A 17891-nucleotide genomic window follows, 5' to 3' on the forward strand; every position below is an offset into this window, starting at 1 on the left:
GGGTCAGGGGCAGCACCTTCTGCCCCTGGTGCGGCTCAGCAAGTGGAGGACGTGGCCGACTTCCCTGCAGGGGGAGCAGGTGCCCTCTACTCTCCCTGCCTTGCACTGCTGGTCCCCAGCCCCCCAAGTGCCCCATGCTGTTCCCCTGCCAGGCAGCCCAGCCCCAAAAATGTCCAGCGTGCCCCTCCAGCAAACATACACAGCTCTAAAACCCCTGCACCCTCCCCTCAGGAGTGGACTGGCTGGTGAGGACCTACCAGGAGGGAAGCAGATGGCTGTTGGAGGTTGTCATGTCACCAGACCATTTGTGTGGGTGGCAGCATGGTGGCCCTGAGCCTCACCCTTCCATCACTGGCGGTATCCCACCAGCAGACTATCCCTACCCTTGTTTGTTTTGGTGCAAAGCCTTAGCAGAAGGACCAACAGGGAACCAGCCCTATACTTCTTTACACACATAAATTAGCCCAGGATTCTTGTCATTCTTCCCACTGAGAGCTCTCCATGCGTGTGCACACTGACCCGCTCAGATGATAGCAGAGCTCTGATTATCCCCGTTTTATAGCTGGGACTGAGGATTGGGAAGTTCAGCATGCTCCCCCGGGCCTCCCAGCTGGAGCGCCTGCCCACTGCCAGCCCGGGCACCTGTGGAGGCCCATTCCAGAGCCACCTTCCAAGCTGCACCCTCCCTCCATCCCTTTGGTCTTCCCTGAGTCCCAGCTCAGCCCAGGGAGTTAACCTGGGCATCCATCCCAAGGAACTCACAGCCTCAAGGGCCTGACAACCACTCACAAGTGCCCCACCTGTCTGTAGGCGTGCCCAAAGAACTGAGGCCCCAAGGGCACCCCATGGTCCCTTGGAGAGCCTCTGGGCACACAGGCAAATGCACATTCTATGACCACATCTCTCCACTTGTGGGCTGTTCTGGGAAAGAGGCATCCGGGATCTGAGACAGCTGGGCAGGAGTCCGGTCTGGCCTTGGGGCTAGGAACAGAGCTGCCTCTTCCTCTGAACAGCCTGAGGGTGGAGGTCACCAAGCCCCAGGTGGGAACCAGGAACTGTTCTGGGACCTGATCCCAGAGCCTCCAGGAAGTGGCTGCACTCTTCCAAGAGTAACAGGGCTCAGAGCCACCTGCATTCCAGGCATGGGACTGCTCAGACGTGAGTGCACAGGGGAGGATGAGGGTAACAAGAGTCACAGCACTATCAGACACGCTAACTTCTGTGCGAATGCCACAAGCATCGCCAGTGCACATCAGGCACTAGAGGTTAGGGACAATGAGGTAGGGGTAATGGCCATGGAGGTGGTGGTGATAGTAGTGGCGATGGAGATGATGATGGCCATGGTGGTGGTCATGGTGGTCATTGTGATGGAAATTGAAGAAATGAGGGTGGGAAAAGCTTGAGGCTGCAGGTAGATTTATGCCCCTTCTCTGGGCTTCCATCAATTCCTCACCTCTTCTTTAGCTTCTTAAGCACATGCTTTAAAGCAGGCCCTTGGCTAGGCGCTCTTGCCCCCAGGGCCTGCAAACAAGGATCTAGTGTAGCAGGGCCAGGCTCCCCATGGGGCGCCTTCATCTGTGCTTCCAGGAAGGCCATGGGGCCGGGGAAAGGCAGAGGAAGGCAGAGGGCACAGCACAGCACAAGTGCAGAGATGGGCGAAGCCCAGGACTGGGTGGACCGGGAGTTTTAGTGCTGAGCATCAGGAGTGAGGCGTGGGGGATGGCAGGACTGGAGGGGCGGGGTGGGAGGTTTCTGATAGCAGTCACCCTGGGTCGGGCGCAGGCTCCAAGGAGATGGGGTGGGGAGGGCTAAGTCTGGGGAGCTGAGATGGGCCTGCACCCTGTGGCTTTGAAGGGTGGCTGCATGTCAGCCACCTACCTCACATGCCACAGGGAGGCACCCTCCAGGGAGATGGGAGCTCCTGGCCACCCCAGCAAAGACACCCTCTGATCCCCTATCAGGTTGTCTGCAAGTGTGCGTGTGTGCGCATGAGCACTCGTGTGTGCTGGTGGCCCATGGTGGTCAGAGACCATCCGAACATCCTGGCCCAGCTTTGCTCTGCCCCCGGGCTCTCTCACCAGTCTGCCCCCTGCTGCTGCCCACTGTGGAGACAAGGGTTGGGCCCACCACTCCCTGCCCAGTCAGGCCTGGAGAGCTATGGGCATCCGTGTGCACTGCAAGTGCAGCCCACCACGCGTTGAGCACCTGCAGTACACCTCGTCCGTCTTCGGTCCCTAGAGGAGGGGTTCTCACTGCCCACACACTGGCTGGTGGCAGAGCTAGGACCTGGGGACATGTGATCTGTTGTGGGGGTGGGCCTGACAGATGGTCTCAGAATGGGGGTTGGTGGGGCAAGGGGGTGAGGCAGAGTCCCCGTGCATACAGGTGGTCCTCAGTGCCCTGTCGTTGATGTGTGCTGTGTCTGGGGGGTTATCTCGGCAAGGGAGAGAGAGGCCCCCAAGGGACAAAGTGATCCCAGAGGGGTTTCCTGGAGGGGTGGCCAGGGCAAGGCCCGGCCCAGAGGGTGTAGGGAGAAAGGTCCTGCCGCGAGGGCAGGCAGAGCCGCATAAGGCAGGGCAGCATGGAGTTGGCTAAGGGCACTGGAACTGGAGAGGTGAGTGAGGGAGAAGGACCCAGGCCACCACCCCACCCATGTAAGGAAAGGCAGGCCAACGGAGGGACAGTGATAGGACAGAGGCCTCAGTAAAGCTCCGCCTGCCAGAGCTGCAGCATCTCGCACAGCCCCCTCAAGCCCCGTGAGCCTGTTTGTCTAAATGGATTAGAATAAGGCCTGAAGACCAGCTCTCCACTGCACCAGTGCATTCCAAGTACCTGAAGCTGCATGTGCCAGTGTGTTACAACGTGTCTCTCCCAGCAGGAAGTGTGTGCGCTGCTGGGCAGCCGAGGGGGAGCAGGTCAGGGTGCCAGGCCCACACCAAGAAGCAGACTAGAGACTTGGAGCCCATCCAGGGGAGTGGCCCCCAAGAAAATAGGAGATCTAAATGCACGGCAAGACAAGGGGTGGCCCCAGGCTTCTTGGGGCTGACAGCTTCATCACAGAGAGGTATGGGCAGGGTCATGTGTGAGGCCCTGGGCTCTCGCCTGTTATGCGTTCTCCGGCAGTGTTTGGTAAACTCTTAGGGGCTTGAGGTTTGGCTTGCCCACTGGGCCCGGCCTGGAAGGTGACCCCAGAAGCTATTCCTGAAGGTGGAGGCAAGGCACAGAACTGACCTCAGTTTCACACAGGGAGCCCGTTTGCTGACACAATTTTGGACGATGATGGGCAAGTACCCCCACATTTTCAGGTCACATGTTTGCAGCTGCCATGTGTCCTTGTCCCTGTTAAGTGCTGATGGCACAGAATGACACTCTCTCTTCAAGAGAGCCCAGTGTGTGGCTTCCCTTCCTGTGGCCGTCCCCGTGGACAGGATGGAGGGGCAAGCTTTCCAGCTCGCCGTGGGACACAGGACATCCAAACCAGGGGGTCCTGGGTTCCTTAGTGTGCCCTTCCCCTGGGGGAGCTGAGGCCCTGCAGGGTTGGACCAGGGCTGCACACAGCCAGCCCCAGGGAGGTGCCACGGGGCTCAGCTCAGCACACACGAGCTGTGGGGAACAGCCAGCACAGCACAGGAGCAGCCAGAGGCCCAGCTCTGGCATCGTGGTGGCCCTTGTGGGGTGGCGCACAGCACTGCTCATGAGGGTCAGGGGTGAGCACCAGCTCATTTTCACTGTGGCACTGGGGACTGCGCCTGTGAGTGGAGGTTGGAAGTGACATGCACTGAAAGCTTAACCAGCAGTTCTCAAGAGTGCAGAGTATGACAATGCACTCTGAACAGAATGGGTTCCATAGTGGCTGTAGGGCTAAGAGTCAGAGTGGCCACAGGCCTTGTCAGAGCCTTTATGGTGCTAATGTACACTGTGGACACCCCGGAGGGCACTCTGGTAGGTGCTGCTACCCAAACTCCAGACTCCTTTGAGTAAGAAGTCCTTTTGTGCCGAAAGCTCCTGGGCTAGCTGGGTGGGCATGCCAGCTTGGCCATTGGGGGACAGGAAAGGAAAGTCTTCCCAGAAGATGGAATGATGTGGACAGACAGCAGAGTGCAGACCAGGGCACGCATGTGGGAAACAGGTGGTCTCTCCTCGGGCTCAGGGAGGAGAGTGGAGAGCAGAGGGCCCTGGCAGGGTCGGGGCAGGAGGCAGAGGGCCCAGTCTAACCTCACATAGATTTCAGAAAGGGGTCCCACAGGTGGTCCCCAAGGCTCCCAGCCTCCCTCGTGACCCGAGGGAAGAACTCTGTCCAGGAAGCTGATGGGAGGCCGAGAGCAGCTTGAGGGACAGTTTCTGGCTCATACTTCCGGTTCTGCTTAGGGGTGGTTCCTCTGCTACCCGGGCACCTCAGTCGTCCTCGAGCTCCCTGTTCACGTGCCGCCCCATCCGGCTCAGAGGCAAGGGGCTGCCTTTTGCTGTCAGCCTTTCTGGAGCATCTGTCTGGTGGTGGCATGGCTCCCCAAGATTCAGTAAGCAGCTCCCTGCAGGGGAGAAGCCAGATTCACAGGGTTTGCCAGTTTCCACAGTGTGAGTACCCCCCATGGCAGACTGGACACCCACCACAGGGTCACTCAAGGTCGAGGTGTGAAGACAAGCACCAGCTGGAATACAGGGTCTGCAGCTGCCTCCAGAGGGCACAGTGAAATGTCGTGGGAAGTCTGGGAAGCAGTGAGAGCTAAATGTTTATTATTTAATTGTACGTTTATATAACTCAATTTCTAATGAGGATTATACTTAACAACTGGCTCCCAGCGTTCTCGGAAATCTGAGTCTGCTCACCGGCTGGTGCAGGCCACACACGCCCTTCCACTGGGCGACGTCCTCAGTGATAAGCCCTTCCTGCCTCGTCTGCTTTCTCCAGGCAAACGAGGGAGCAGGAGACGCCACCTGACTTCTTTTACTTCTCTGACTATGAAAGGCACAATGCGGAGATCGCTGCCTTCCACCTGGACAGGTGAGCTTTCCCAGCTGTCCCCTGGAGCCTGAGCCCTCTGTTCAGTTCAGTCCCCTGCCCTCCCCCTGCACCCTGCCAGTCGCCCCATCACCGTCCCCATCATATAGATGAGAAAAACGAGGCCCATGCTCACAAGCACTTCGACCTCTCCAACACAGAGACAGCCCCACCGGCGTTATAACCCAGGTGGACACATCCTGCTGTGTGTCCCACACCAGACAGTGCCCGGCCATGGACCCTCAGACACAGCTGGTGACACGGGTAGGTGGGTGGGCTGCTGGGAATGAAGGAAACGGAAGAGCAGGAGGGAGTACTGAGCGGTGTGAGTCAACACAGAGGAAGTCAGTCAGGGTGCACTGTGTCACCTTTCTCCTGGAGCCACTCCGCCTGCCACAGTGGGAATTCCTTTCTGGGTTCACTGGCCCCTTACTGCTCAGCGAAGACAGGTGGCCACCGTGTGACTGTGTGGGGCAACTGCTCAGCCACCCCTGGGCTCATGCAGCATTCTGCACCCTCTGGGGCGGCGTTTCAGGACCTGGCTTCGGGGGTAGCTCCAAGGACCCAGAGGATTGGGAGACCCCCACCTCAGCTCTGCAGAGCTCACACCCACAGTGCAGGGCTCTGACCGGGGAGCGGCTCCAAGCTTCGGGCATCTGTGTCACCTGGGCTGCACCCCAGCCCTGCAGACCAGGGCCTGAGCTGTAACAGGACCCCTGGTGCTTCATGTGCACACTGAAGTTTGCAAGACCTGGGTTTTCTCAAAGATCAAAATATTATGTGGTAGCTATAGGAATCCCCAAGTCAGGTTTTCAACAATTTCCATCATCTAGAACAGCCTGAGCCCAGAAAACGGCTTTTCTGTGAAAGGAACAGGCGCAACAAAGCCAGTGAGGGCTGCTCACTGGGAAAGGCGCCCTGGTCTGTAATGGGCCCAGGCATGCCTGCTGGGGAGGGGTGGGAGGCAGGAGGCAGCAGCCTCTGTGGACAGCATGCACCCTCCCCAGAGGGTGCGGCAGGACCCCTGGACGTCCAGGCTCAGCAAGAAGCTCACAGGGCATCTGCACCCAACCAAGCGAGCAGGGAGGCCAAAGAAAGGGTTCCACTGACTAAACTTAATTCTGTTTTAAATTCATCCCTGAAATGGGGCATGTTTCCATTGCCCAGGCACTTCACAGGGCCAATATCAGATAAGTGCCAGTCCTTGTGGGTCCTTGTGGGCCCCCTTATCTGGTCCTTGTGGGCCAGTTCTGAGAGCCCCTGTCCAGCAGGCAGAGCCACAGGCCCCAAAGCTGGGCCTACAGGAATGGACAGTGGTGGAACCGGCTGAGCTCAGAGCCGCTCCAGAAGGGCACAGAAGTGAAGGCCCTCTCCCTGCCCCTTCCCTCAGGATCCTGGACTTTCGCCGCGTCCCTCCTGTGGCCGGCAGGATGATCAACATGACCAAGGAGATCCGAGACGTCACACGGGACAAGAAGCTGTGGAGGACCTTCTTCATCTCCCCAGGTACCTGCCCCTGGCCTACAGCCCCCCGCACCCTGCTGGCTGTTCTGCAAAAGAGCTTCACTGCCATGATCCTGCCCCTCACCCTATGCCACACCCTCCCTGGGGGCACAGTCCCCGCCATGACTTAGAGTTCTGGAAAATGGTCCTGCACGTGGACTCCATCCCCTGGGCTGGGCACATGGTTTATTCCTACCATTTGTTTGTATTAAAAGGCAAAGTGAATTCATTCAGGAAACTGGGGTGCCTCTTGCAGTGGGGCAGCCAGAACAGACCCCTACTCTCCGAATGAAGCCCTAGGTTTGAAAATGCCCAGCAACACCCTACCCATGGCAGAGCTGTGTACCTCCTCCTGTCCTCGTCCCAGCAGCTGGTCAGGGAGTGTGGGCCCCTGGTCCCTTAAGGGGCAACCTGGTGCCCTGTGTACACAGAGCCCTTTGCCCATGAGTGCCGCCCCCCCATTCCCCAGGCCTCTCCTCCTTGTGTGTCCCCCATGGTCTGCTGTCCGCTTCTGTCTCTACAGGAGTTTGCTTTGCCACAGTGCTGCACAAGGCAGTGGCATGTAGGGCACTAATCCTTGTCTCTTTCATCAATGCCACCATTCTGAGATTTGCCCATGTTGCTGCCCAGCCCCCCTCGTGCTGCTGTGTTGGAGATCTGAGCCACGGAGGGCCAGCTACATATTGTTGCCCATCTCCCTATTGAGGTGCAGACCCTGGAATTTGAAATCTCAAGAAAGGGAGACAAATCAAGAGATTTCTATTTTCAGTTGTGCTTCCCTCAGTGCAGAGGGCCTTCCACCGAGCTGGAGGGAAAAAGACAGCCTTAGCCTGGGTTCCCAAGGGAGGAGCCCTGGAGCCACGTGTCCAGAGTCCCAGCACTGATGTCTGGTCATACAGGACTACTGTTCCTTTACAAATGAAAGACAAGTCACTCCTTGGTACGCAGACACATCAAGACATGTCCCTCCCCAGTTTGACTGAGGTTTCATGTTCTACCCCGACCTCATCTCGTGTTGGAACTGTCAGTCACCTGGTCTGTGCACACTATTGAAACCTCTCCTCCAGCAGGTGCTGCCAGGGTCTGCTCTACCTGCAGCTTCTGACATGTAGCTTCTCTAGCCAGACTGTTGCTGCTCCCACCACCCCTGCTGCCAGCCAGATTTCTTCCTGAAAGCCTTTGGAAATATTAGGTTTTCTCTAAAGCAGGATGGGAGCCAGCTTTAATCTCATTTAGAAAAAGTGATATTGGGATTCATTTGTGAATCTGTGCTTTGCTTGCACTTCTAGACCCATCCACCCCCAAAACTGCCATAGATGCAAGCTTCCGGGGGAGCCAGGCCCGTGTGCAGCCTTTAATGCACACAGACATCCCTCTGCCATCAGGCTCTGAGTAGCTCTCCTCTGAGGCAGTCAGAAAAGGGGTAAATTTGTGCATCCAGCAGGTGGATGGGTGCCAGGTGGGGGCCAGCGGCTGGCAGGGAACGTGGACGTGCACAAGCAAACTGAAGCTGCTAGAGGCAGGCTGGCTCAGAGCCCAGGTTTTCTCATTCCCAGAACATGTTTTCTGAACCTTTTGGGTAAATGTCTATCACCATGTGTCATGTACCCTGAGAGGTGTACCATCACCAGGGCACAGCTCTGCAGGTTTCTACAAGGGGGGCCACCTGTGTAAGCCCCTGCAGGACAAGACGCATTATACGCTCCAGGATCCCCTCCTGTCCCCTCCCAGCCACTCAGCCCCTGCGTCTTGAAATTGGCTCTTTTTCCTGCCATGTCTGACTGAGTGGCCACAGGGACTCTGTCCACACAGAGTGGACCCTGTGTCCAGTCTATGGACATGGAGGGCAGGGGTTCCCAGGCCTCAGCTGGTGTGTTCAGGCCACTCCCTGGAGGGCCAGCCCCACGCTGCATGGCTGCTGCCTCCTGAGCTGTCCGAGTGGGGCAAGCATGGCTCATTCTCGCTTTTTCAGACTCAGCTTCCTTCTGGGCAGACCCCTGAGGCCTTGAGAAGGAGGGGTCTGGTTTCAACCCTGAGGACACACAGGGAGGGACCTTCTCAGTCCTTGTAGAAAGCCATGTTTGCCAACTCCCTGCCTCCGGGAAGCCCCCCTTCACCCAAGTTCTCAGGTAGAGGAGGGGACCCCAGAGTGTGGGGAAGGCAGGCTCTCCAGGTCAGCTCTGGCCCTGGCCTTCTCCCATCTATCTGATCATTATTACTAAGATAAAGGAGGGTTTGCCCCCTTCCTCCCCAAGCCCACCCCAAGCACTGGGGTGATCTAAATACTGCTCACCTTGACCAGCCCCCCTGCCGGTGTCAGAAGCCCTCTGCTCACCCTGTTAGTCCTCGGCCCATGTCAGGTGCAGCTATGGCTGAGGTGAAGGCCCAAGGGCCCAGCTAGGAAGGAGGGGGACCATGGACCCGGAGCTCACCTGGATTTGGGTCCGTGGAGGAAGAGGCTGTGGCTGTGAAATGCCCTCCTGTTCCAACATGAGTCTCTCTAAAGCCAGTTTAGCCTGTTAGATTGGCGAGTTCCAGGCTCTGGCCAGTGAGATTGGTTCAAGATTTCCTTCTGGAAACGGAGCAGCCAGGGTTGAGGCTGTGCTGTTCACCTTTGATGGTTCTCAGAGTAATTATCTAGGCTGGCTCCTGGTCTCGAGGGGAGGGGAGGAGGGGACAGGGAGGAGGGGGGAGTGCAGACCAGGGCCTGCTGTGTGCCAGGTGTGTGGGGGCCCCCTGCAGGCTCCCCTCCCCTCTGGACTGCAGGCTGGTGCTCCTGTGTGCACGGTTTAGGAGAGCCCTGCCAGCTTGCACTCTGGCTCCAATGGCGGGTGAGTATGCCTGTGGGCATTTGCACAGGTGGGAAGGGGCTGGACCATGGCCCTCAGGGCTCCAGCCTCCATATTTCTTTATGCCACAGGCTCTTGAGGGTTTCTCCACAGACAGAAAAATTAAACATGAGAATGTGGATCCATCAGTAAACGCACAAGCATAGAACCACCCTGATCGCAGGAGATAACCAGCCAGGGCCTCCAGCCATAAAGCCGTGAACATGGCAAGCTGGCAGGCCTGGGAGAAGTGGTACCCATGTTTTAAAATTACTTTTTATTGAGATATAATTTACTATTTTGAAGTGTACAACTCAGTGGATTTTAGCACATTTTACCCTGCTGTACAACTCACCACTCTCAAGTTCCTGAACACTTTCCTCAACCCAAAAGAACCCTATCCCTACTAGCAGTCACCCCTGATTCTCTCCCACCTATTCTTGTCCCCCCAGCCCCCTGCTCCCAGTGGCCACCAATTTTTCTGTGTGGACTTGCCTGCTCTGGACATGTCCTTAAATAGAATCCAACAGCACATATCCTTGGGGCAAGTGGCTGCTTTTACTGAGAGCAATGTTCCCCTGGTTTAACTGTCTAGCAGGTGCCAGAGCTTCATTCCTTTTACAGTTAAATATGTTACATTTCACCGGTACATTGTTTATCCTTTTACCACCCATGAACATTCACGTTCTCCACTCTTTGGCTTTAGTGAATAGTGTTGCTGTGACCATCTATGGACAAGCTTTTGTGTATGTTCTCATTTCTCTCGGGCACTGCCCAGGAGCAGAATTGCTGGCCACACGGTAATTCTAACTTCTCGAGGAACCACCAAACTGTTTCCCTCAGTGGCTGCAGCATTGCACATCCTGCCAGCAGTGCACTAGGGCTTCACTTTCTTCTCTATATCCTCAACAAGTTGTTACTATCTGTTGTTTTTTAAATTAAAACCATCCTAGTGGATGTGAGTGATGAATTTGATTTGCATTTCTCTGATGGCTAATGGTGTTGAGCGTCTTTCTGTATCCTTGTTGAGCATTTATTTTCTTTGGAAAAATATCTATTGAAGTCCTGTGCCCATTTGTTAATGGGGTCATTTATCTTTTTATTACCGAGTTGGAAGAGTTCTTTATATATATGCTAAATTTAAGATTCTGACCAAATACAGGATTTGCAAACATGTTCTCCCACTCTAGATGCCTCTTCACCTTCTTTGTGGTGTGAATGCCTTTTTGAGCCATTGAACGTTGACTCTAGAATATCCCTCAATCCAGTCCCTTAGTTCTGAGGCTGACCGGAAAGAACCTGAGTTCAGGCCCTAACTAATTCCCACTGCTGGTGGCCTGGTGAGGCCAGCTCCCTTTGCTGGGCCTCCACCTCCTGTGACAGGGTGGGAGCTGTCGGTCGGCTGAGACCCAGATTCAGGTGGGGCAGGCACGGCTTGGAGAGTGTTCGCTGACTGGTGGGGATGGCCTGAGAGGATGTGGCCCTGTAACCGCTGTGTCCCGTCCGGCAGCCAACAACATCTGCTTCTACGGCGAGTGCTCCTATTACTGCTCCACGGAGCACGCCCTGTGTGGGAGGCCAGACCAGATAGAGGGCTCACTGGCAGCCTTCCTGCCGGACCTGGCCCTGGCCAAGAGGAAGACGTGGCGGAACCCCTGGCGCCGGTCCTACCACAAGCGCAAGAAGGCAGAGTGAGTGAGCAGGGCCCTAGGGCCCTGGGGGTGCTGGTTTCTGTCCATTTTACAGCAAGAAAACAAGTTCCAGAGGCCACACAGGTGGAAGTGCCAGCAGAGGAGGAGGAGGCAGACCCAGCCTGCCTGACCCACGTGGTTGGAATGGGGGTGGGGGGCCCTGGACGAAAGAGCTGAAAGGTGGGAAGAAAGGACTGCACGCTCAGAATCAAGAAGAGCCCTGCAGTGGGCTGGGCCGCCCACCAGGGTCTCTGGAAATCACCTGTCAGTGTTGGATGCAACTTTCTGTCCCTTGTGCAAGAGAGACACCCCCTGCTTTTCCAGCTGCAGAGCTGTCCTTGCAGGTGTGATGCTGGGCCCTGCTTCCTAACAGTGACCCTCCAAAACCCTGAAAGCCTCCAGGCTGGTCATTCTGGGACACATGGTGTGGCTTGACCACCTCCCCACCCCATACTCCTGTTAATGCAGCCTCAGCTCGAGGCTTGCACAAGTCCACCTCCAGACACTGTTCTGCAGTGACATCTTTCTCAATCACAGTCTTTCTTGCTGCCGTGTAAATCCTGCTGTGCTGATCTGGGTGGCCCACAGCTGGTTTGGCCCTCCCTGTACATACAGAGGAGGGGCCTGGATTCTCATACTGCTCCCCCACAGATGGGAGGTGGACCCCGACTACTGTGAAGAGGTGCAGCAGATGCCCCCCTATGACAGCAGCCACCGCATCCTGGATGTCATGGACATGACCATCTTTGACTTCCTCATGGGTACGTTGGGTGGGCCGGCCGCCTGCACTGGGAGCACCTGCAGGCACTGACCCGCGGGGGAGGTTGAAGAAGGGCTGGAGCGCCTGCCTTTACTGTGCTCCCTGTGCAGGTGGACATGAGGTGGGAGGGAGGACACTCTCAGCAGCTGCGGCTGGCTCTGCTTCTCTCTGCAGGCAACATGGACCGCCATCACTACGAGACTTTCGAAAAGTTTGGGAACAAGACGTTCATCATCCACTTGGACAACGGGCGAGGGTGAGCCCTGTTCTCGCTCTTCCAGACACAGTAAGGGCCTGACCCGCCTTCCGGTTCCCAAGAGGAACAGGCTCCCAGTGAAAGGGACATGGCCGTCCCCAGAGGCCTCCTCTGTGTGTGGCCAGGACGCTGGCCCCCAGCTCCGATTGGGCGGAAAATAGGGCTCTGGTGTTTATGCCTTTGTTTCTCCTCATTCTCCCAGTAACCCTGTGAGCGGAATCCTGTTCTAACTTAGTGTTGTCTTGGGGAGCCTGAGGCCCAGAGAGGCTGCTGGCTGAGAAAAGCAGGGCTGTGAGGAGCAGTCAGAGGCAGTCTACCCCACACGTGGGAGTCTGGGACCAGCTGCCTGGGACAGATGGCCCTCCCTGCCCCATCAGCTGGACCTGTGGCTAATGGGCTGGCCGCTGGTTCCACATCCCAGTGGTTCAAGCTGCAAGCACTCAGATGCCTCAGAGACACTGGCTCTCAGGTCCCAGACAGTTTATGTGTGGGTCACACATTCCAGCTGTGAAAGATGCTACTATGGCCTGACTGTAGGCTGACCTGCCCAGGACACTTCATCCATGAGCTTCTGCTCAGCCCAGGGGCTAGAACGCCAGGCACCCTTCTCACCCCCAGCCCTGCATCTGAGGCTGGGGACCAAGGGGCCAGGCCACACTGCCCACCCCCACAAGACCCTGCGCTGTGGCCTCTCACACAGGTCCTGCTGCATGTGCCCCAGGACAACTCTGCTTTTCTTCTGCAGGTTTGGAAAATATTCCCATGATGAGCTCTCCATTCTGGCGCCTTTACAGCAGTGCTGCAGGTACGGTGTTCACCCCACCCAGCCAGGGAGCTGGCCTGTCACTGTCACCATTGCTGCAGCCGAGACCACAAGCCTTCCAACCCCACCCTGCCATGGCACAGAGAGGGGAAAGGCATTCATGCCCTGAGCTGCATGCCGCATCCCGCCTAGAACCCCAGCCCTGGTAACCCAGAGCCCTTCCCCAGGTGCAGTGTCTCCTCAGCCCTAACAGCTCATCTTACAGGTGAGGACACTGAGGCCCAGATGCCAGTCTGCTCTCCAGAGCCATGGCTACCAGATTCTGCCACTCTGCCACCCCGCGGGGCCCCAACCCAGGTCCTCCTTTTCTGGCTGGGGAGGCAGCCGCAGGCACTGCCCAGTGCCTTCTCCAGGGATGCACCTCAGGGCTGCCCACCCCAGACAGACTCCTGAGTGAGCAGGCTGTCCCTCCCCACTGAGTCTGCCTGGAGGAATGCAGTCACCCTTCCTTCAAGGTGGGAACCCTTACCATGTGCCCCTGAGCAGCAGGCCCAGACCCAGACCCTCCCAGGTCCACCCCACTCCTGTAGGCCTCTGCCCTCGGGCCAGGCCTCACCTCTCTTTCCCCTGCAGGATCAGGAGGTCCACCTACCTGCGGCTGCAGCTCCTGGCCAAGGAGGAGTACAAGCTGAGCCTGCTGATGGCAGAGTCCCTGCAGAAGGATCGGGTGGCCCCCATCCTGTACCAGCCGCACTTGGAGGCTCTGGACCGGCGGCTCCGCATTATACTCCAGGCTGTCAGGGACTGCGTGGAGAGCGACGGGCTCCATAGCGTGGTACAGGACGACCTGGACCCCGAGCACAGAGTCCCCACTGGGAGGTAGTGACCGCAAGCCGCCGGCTGCCACTGGGAAGACACATGCACCCCTCCACGAGCCCAGAGAAGCTGGAGTGGACAGGGCTGCCTCCCAGAGTCCATGAGCCTCTGGAGTGTGAGCTCCTCGGCGTTGGGTCCCACAGGACACATCTTACTCATTCAAGACCAGGAGAGGCAGGGGAAGGGGTGTTCAGTGCTCCTGGACAGCTGCAGCCTGGCGGCGGGGGCCACCGCCCTTTTGTATGGGAAGGAGGCCTTCATTTATTACTTTGTATTTATACATGGCGTATGTGTGCACAAACAGGTGCCTATAAGCCCAACCACCTCCCAGGCCCACATAAGGGGCTGCCCCCTGAGTTCTCCGGCGCTCTCACACCCTGACCTGACCTAAAATTAAATCGTCCTTGCCCTTCCGGGAGCCCCGCACTTAGAGGACTGAGTCTCGTCTGAGGCCACTAAACTCCTGGCAGCTGTCCTGGACTTGGGCAGACAGACGAACACTCGAGTGTGGTTTCAGAGATACATAAGGGGCCACTTTTTCTGCTCATCAGCACACCCAACAGCTCCTGGGATGTCCTCGGCTTGCTTGGGGTAGAGGCTCTGTGGGCTGAAGCAGCATTTTTGTGGAATAGTTCACAATGTGGTGAAAGTGCAATAAAGATACAGCCAGTGTGTGTGGAGGGCCTCCCTGGGGTCTGGGTCCCCATACTGATGCCCTGCTGCCTGCCCACCCTCCACACTGGCAAGTCATGGAATTGCACGTGGCTGAGGCTGCAGCTTTCAAGGTACCTCAGGCTGGCCCAGTGCCTGAGGCTGGAAGGAGGGGTCTGGAGCTTGCCTGAGCTCTGCGAGGGTCAGGGTTAGGGCTAGGGCTAGGGATGGGGCTAGGGCTAGAGTGGCTCCTGAGGCAAGGTCACTGGCTCTGAGAAAGATTGGAGGTCCCTGCAGACAAGGTGGCCCCGGAGGGCAGCATGGAGCCTACACAACCCTGGCATCTTATGCGCAGTGAGGGGACAGCGGTGTCTGCCTGGCCTGGGGATCGACTGGCACTGGGCTTTTCTGGCTAAGGTGGTCTCAGGAGACCCAGCCCCTGCAGCCAAGGGCTTGCCCCGCTGCCAGTCTGGGCCATGGGCTTCCTCTGGTGAGCCCACCTGGAACCCTGGACTACTTCCCACTGTTGCCAAGAGCTCTGCCAGCATGTGACAGTGGGCCAGCCAGGGCTTCTGGGGTCACACAACCCATGTTCTGGAAACAGCAGGGTGGAGAGAGCTGGCAGTCACCGCCCCCACACCCCCCGGGCCCTGAGGCTCCACCTTTCATTAGGTGCTCCCTCACCTGTGGCCCCTTGGACTCCCATCCCTGCCACTGTCACGGTGACACCTTTCCCTGCTTCCTGCCCCTCGGAAAACAGGCAACACAAATTGTCACTGCCTCAGAAATAGAGCTGCTTGGCAGCTTTAATTTCCTTCTTTTACAAATGGGTAATCATTCTGCCCAAAAGTCGTCTTAGGTTCCTGAATGACTGAACCAGCACCACAAACCAGATGAGCCCAGAATCCCTCCCATGCTGAGCTTGCCTGCACACTCTGCCTGACACAAGGATGTCAGATGTGACGGCGTGGCCTCAAAAAGCCCCCTGGCCTGTGGTCCTGCCCTCTGTTCCAACCCACCAGCTCCAGGACATGCCCACAATCATCCCTGGCCTGGTCTCCCTGTCTGTCTAGCCCTGCAGAGGAGGGTAGGGGGTGAGTGTGGGAGAGGGCCTGGAGGTTTTGTCCCCACTGTCCCCCAGCACCGAGGGGGCAGCCTGGAGATGGCATACCTGTGTTCCCCTTCCAGGCTGCTGGGGGCCTAGCACCACCACCACCCAGGGCCACAGCCCCTGAGTCAAGGAATCTGAGCTTCAGGGTCCAGGTGCTGATTCGCAGGGCACCTGGGGCATGCCAGGCCTCAGGACGCGGTGCTGACCCAGGTGGGCATCACCAGAGGCTTGCAGGGTGTGAAGGAGACGCGCAGCCATCTCTTACATAAATCAGGAACAGCAAGGAGGATGGCAAGGCAGGAAGTAGCTAGGAGACATTCGGGCAGGGCGTTGGGGCGGGAGGTGCGGCAGAGGAAACCACAGCCCCCAGACTCACAGGCCGAGGCCCTGGCCCTGTGCCACTGCATTTGGAGGTGGCTGCTAGGAGTGGTGCCTGCCCCCACAGGACTGGTGACCTCAAAAAAGGGAGCGACACTACAGACCTGTCTCTGCAAATGCAGGAAAGGCATGCAGGGGAAAATACCGCGGGAGCAGGACTGCCACTGTTAGCGCATCCCTGTCTACGCTCTGATAGGGCAGCCTGTGGTGTAATAGGAAATATATGTTTGGTCTTTGTCCCTGGTTTCTGATGGGTCTCCTATATACCCTGGAATTTCCTGAGCTAAAGACAAAACAAATGTGTGGAGGGGGCTGGTCGTGGGCAACCACAAAAAGCCCCGCGTAGGAAGTGTCCGTGCCTGCCTCCTACCTGGGTAAGAGTCTCCTGTCACCTGGAGTCACCTCCTTGGGGTCTGGAGTGGGGACAGTTCAGCTGATGGAGGCCTCCTTTGCCTGGATGAATGTCCTCACAACAGGTAAATTTCTACTCTGTTTCAGACCACCTCCCGGGCCTGCTGTTTGTCAAAAAAATCAGCCCAAAAGAATCCTTATGCCAAGAAGCACGTTTTGGGGTGGCCTATTCTGCCACCCTTCAAAAGCCAAGCAGAGTCGCTATGGGTGTTTAGAACCCTGCGGTGTGCTGGAGGGTACCCAGAGCTGGACAGAAGCTCACACAGTGAAAGCTGGTCTTGTTCAAGGTGTTGTGCTCGAACACAATGAGGTGTAGACAATGTCTAGGTGCAGAAGACAGCATGGAAAGTGAGGCCTGCAGCTCAGGACTGGGTCAGCAGGCAGAGACATACCAAGGGGAAACATCAGCGGTCCAGGGTCCTGCCTAACTGGCCTCTCAGGATCTTGGTGAAGGCAGGCCAGGGTGCTCAGGCCACCTGGGGGGGAGGGACAAGGCAACTGATCAGACATTAAGGATGGGGGGTTCACATTAAACCTATATAACAGGACTCCTGCTAAAGCGAGACAAAGATGCAAGGCCAGACACAGATGTCCAAAGTCAAGGCCCAGCTCTGAGGAGGGTTCGGAGAGCCGGGCAAAGGCTTAGTCAGGGACAGACTGTGAGGTGGAAATGCAATGTGGTCCCTTCAGAACACAGGCTGGAGAACGTACACTGGCAGCTGCAAGGTGGTGAGTGATTCCTTCCAAGGGCCAGGCCAGATAGCCGCCTGCCTGGAGATGCATTGAGTCCAGGTGAGGGCGCAGACTCGCACAGCAGGCTCGTGGTGACACCATGGAGGACATATGTTCCAGGCCAGAAAGAAAGCAGAAGATAAAACACCTCATAGCAGGGGCCCACCATTTTCATGATTAGATCCCCTGTGTTATTTAAGAGGTTTTAAACTGTGTTCATCTATACTCTGATACAAGCGCAAGATGTAGGGAAAGCCGCTGAGTGGGAGGAGAGATGGGGTCAGTCTGAGCCGTGCCCAGGCGAGGGTGGGTCGGCCATACCCACGACTGCCACCCGTGGGAGGCACCATCCCACCAACTCTTCTTCACAGGTCCCTGAACCCAGGACCAACAGGAAATGACACCCTGACCTTGACATGGAGTGACTTGGACCCAGATCTCAGGGCAACATCCCCACACCAGACCCCCATTTCTGTCCTCAAAATCAAGATACACGGAAACACAGAACAGCCCTCTGCCAGGCGCTCCAGCAAATCCCTGTGAGGTGAGGAGCAACCCAAGAATGGGGGCTTTCTGTTCATGCCTCTTGGTGAAAGTCTGCTGCCCCATGGGAGTTAAGCCCTGATTTGCCCACAAATAGGATAGTATTTTGGGGCCAAGGAGACAGTGGGTAAGAAGTCAAGCATGATTTTTAAAAAATCATCTGGGGAAAAACACAAAAGCCACCAGTGGCCCGAGGCTTCATCCTGGAAAATCAAGAGGCAGAAAATCCCCACACTGATGCCCTGTTGCCTGCCCACCCTCCACACCAGCAGGTCATGGAATTGGGCATGGCTGAGGCTGCAGCTTTCAAGGTACCCCAGGCTGGCCCAGTGCCTGAGGCTGGAAGAGGGGTCTGGAGCTTGCCTGAGCTCTGCTAGCCCAGGCCCCAG

The 17891-nt window shown here is 57.1% G+C and overlaps 1 protein-coding gene across 1 annotated transcript in view; it reads left to right on the forward strand.

Moving 5' to 3' along the window:
* The window catches only part of FAM20C (FAM20C golgi associated secretory pathway kinase), a 46791-nt gene extending 32443 nt beyond the window's left edge, over positions 1 to 14348 (forward strand). Inside the window, exons 4-10 of the mRNA XM_017653468.3 lie at positions 4910 to 5002; positions 6390 to 6505; positions 10841 to 11021; positions 11673 to 11782; positions 11956 to 12037; positions 12783 to 12842; positions 13434 to 14348. Coding sequence (XP_017508957.3) covers positions 4910 to 5002; positions 6390 to 6505; positions 10841 to 11021; positions 11673 to 11782; positions 11956 to 12037; positions 12783 to 12842; positions 13434 to 13683 — 892 coding nt within the window. The 3' untranslated portion in view covers positions 13684 to 14348. The remainder of the gene's footprint in view (positions 1 to 4909; positions 5003 to 6389; positions 6506 to 10840; positions 11022 to 11672; positions 11783 to 11955; positions 12038 to 12782; positions 12843 to 13433) is intronic.
* The last annotated feature ends 3543 nt before the right edge of the window (positions 14349 to 17891 follow it).

This window comes from Manis javanica, chromosome 10, assembly GCF_040802235.1.
Source record: "Manis javanica isolate MJ-LG chromosome 10, MJ_LKY, whole genome shotgun sequence".
NCBI classification, from domain to species: domain Eukaryota; kingdom Metazoa; phylum Chordata; class Mammalia; order Pholidota; family Manidae; genus Manis; species Manis javanica.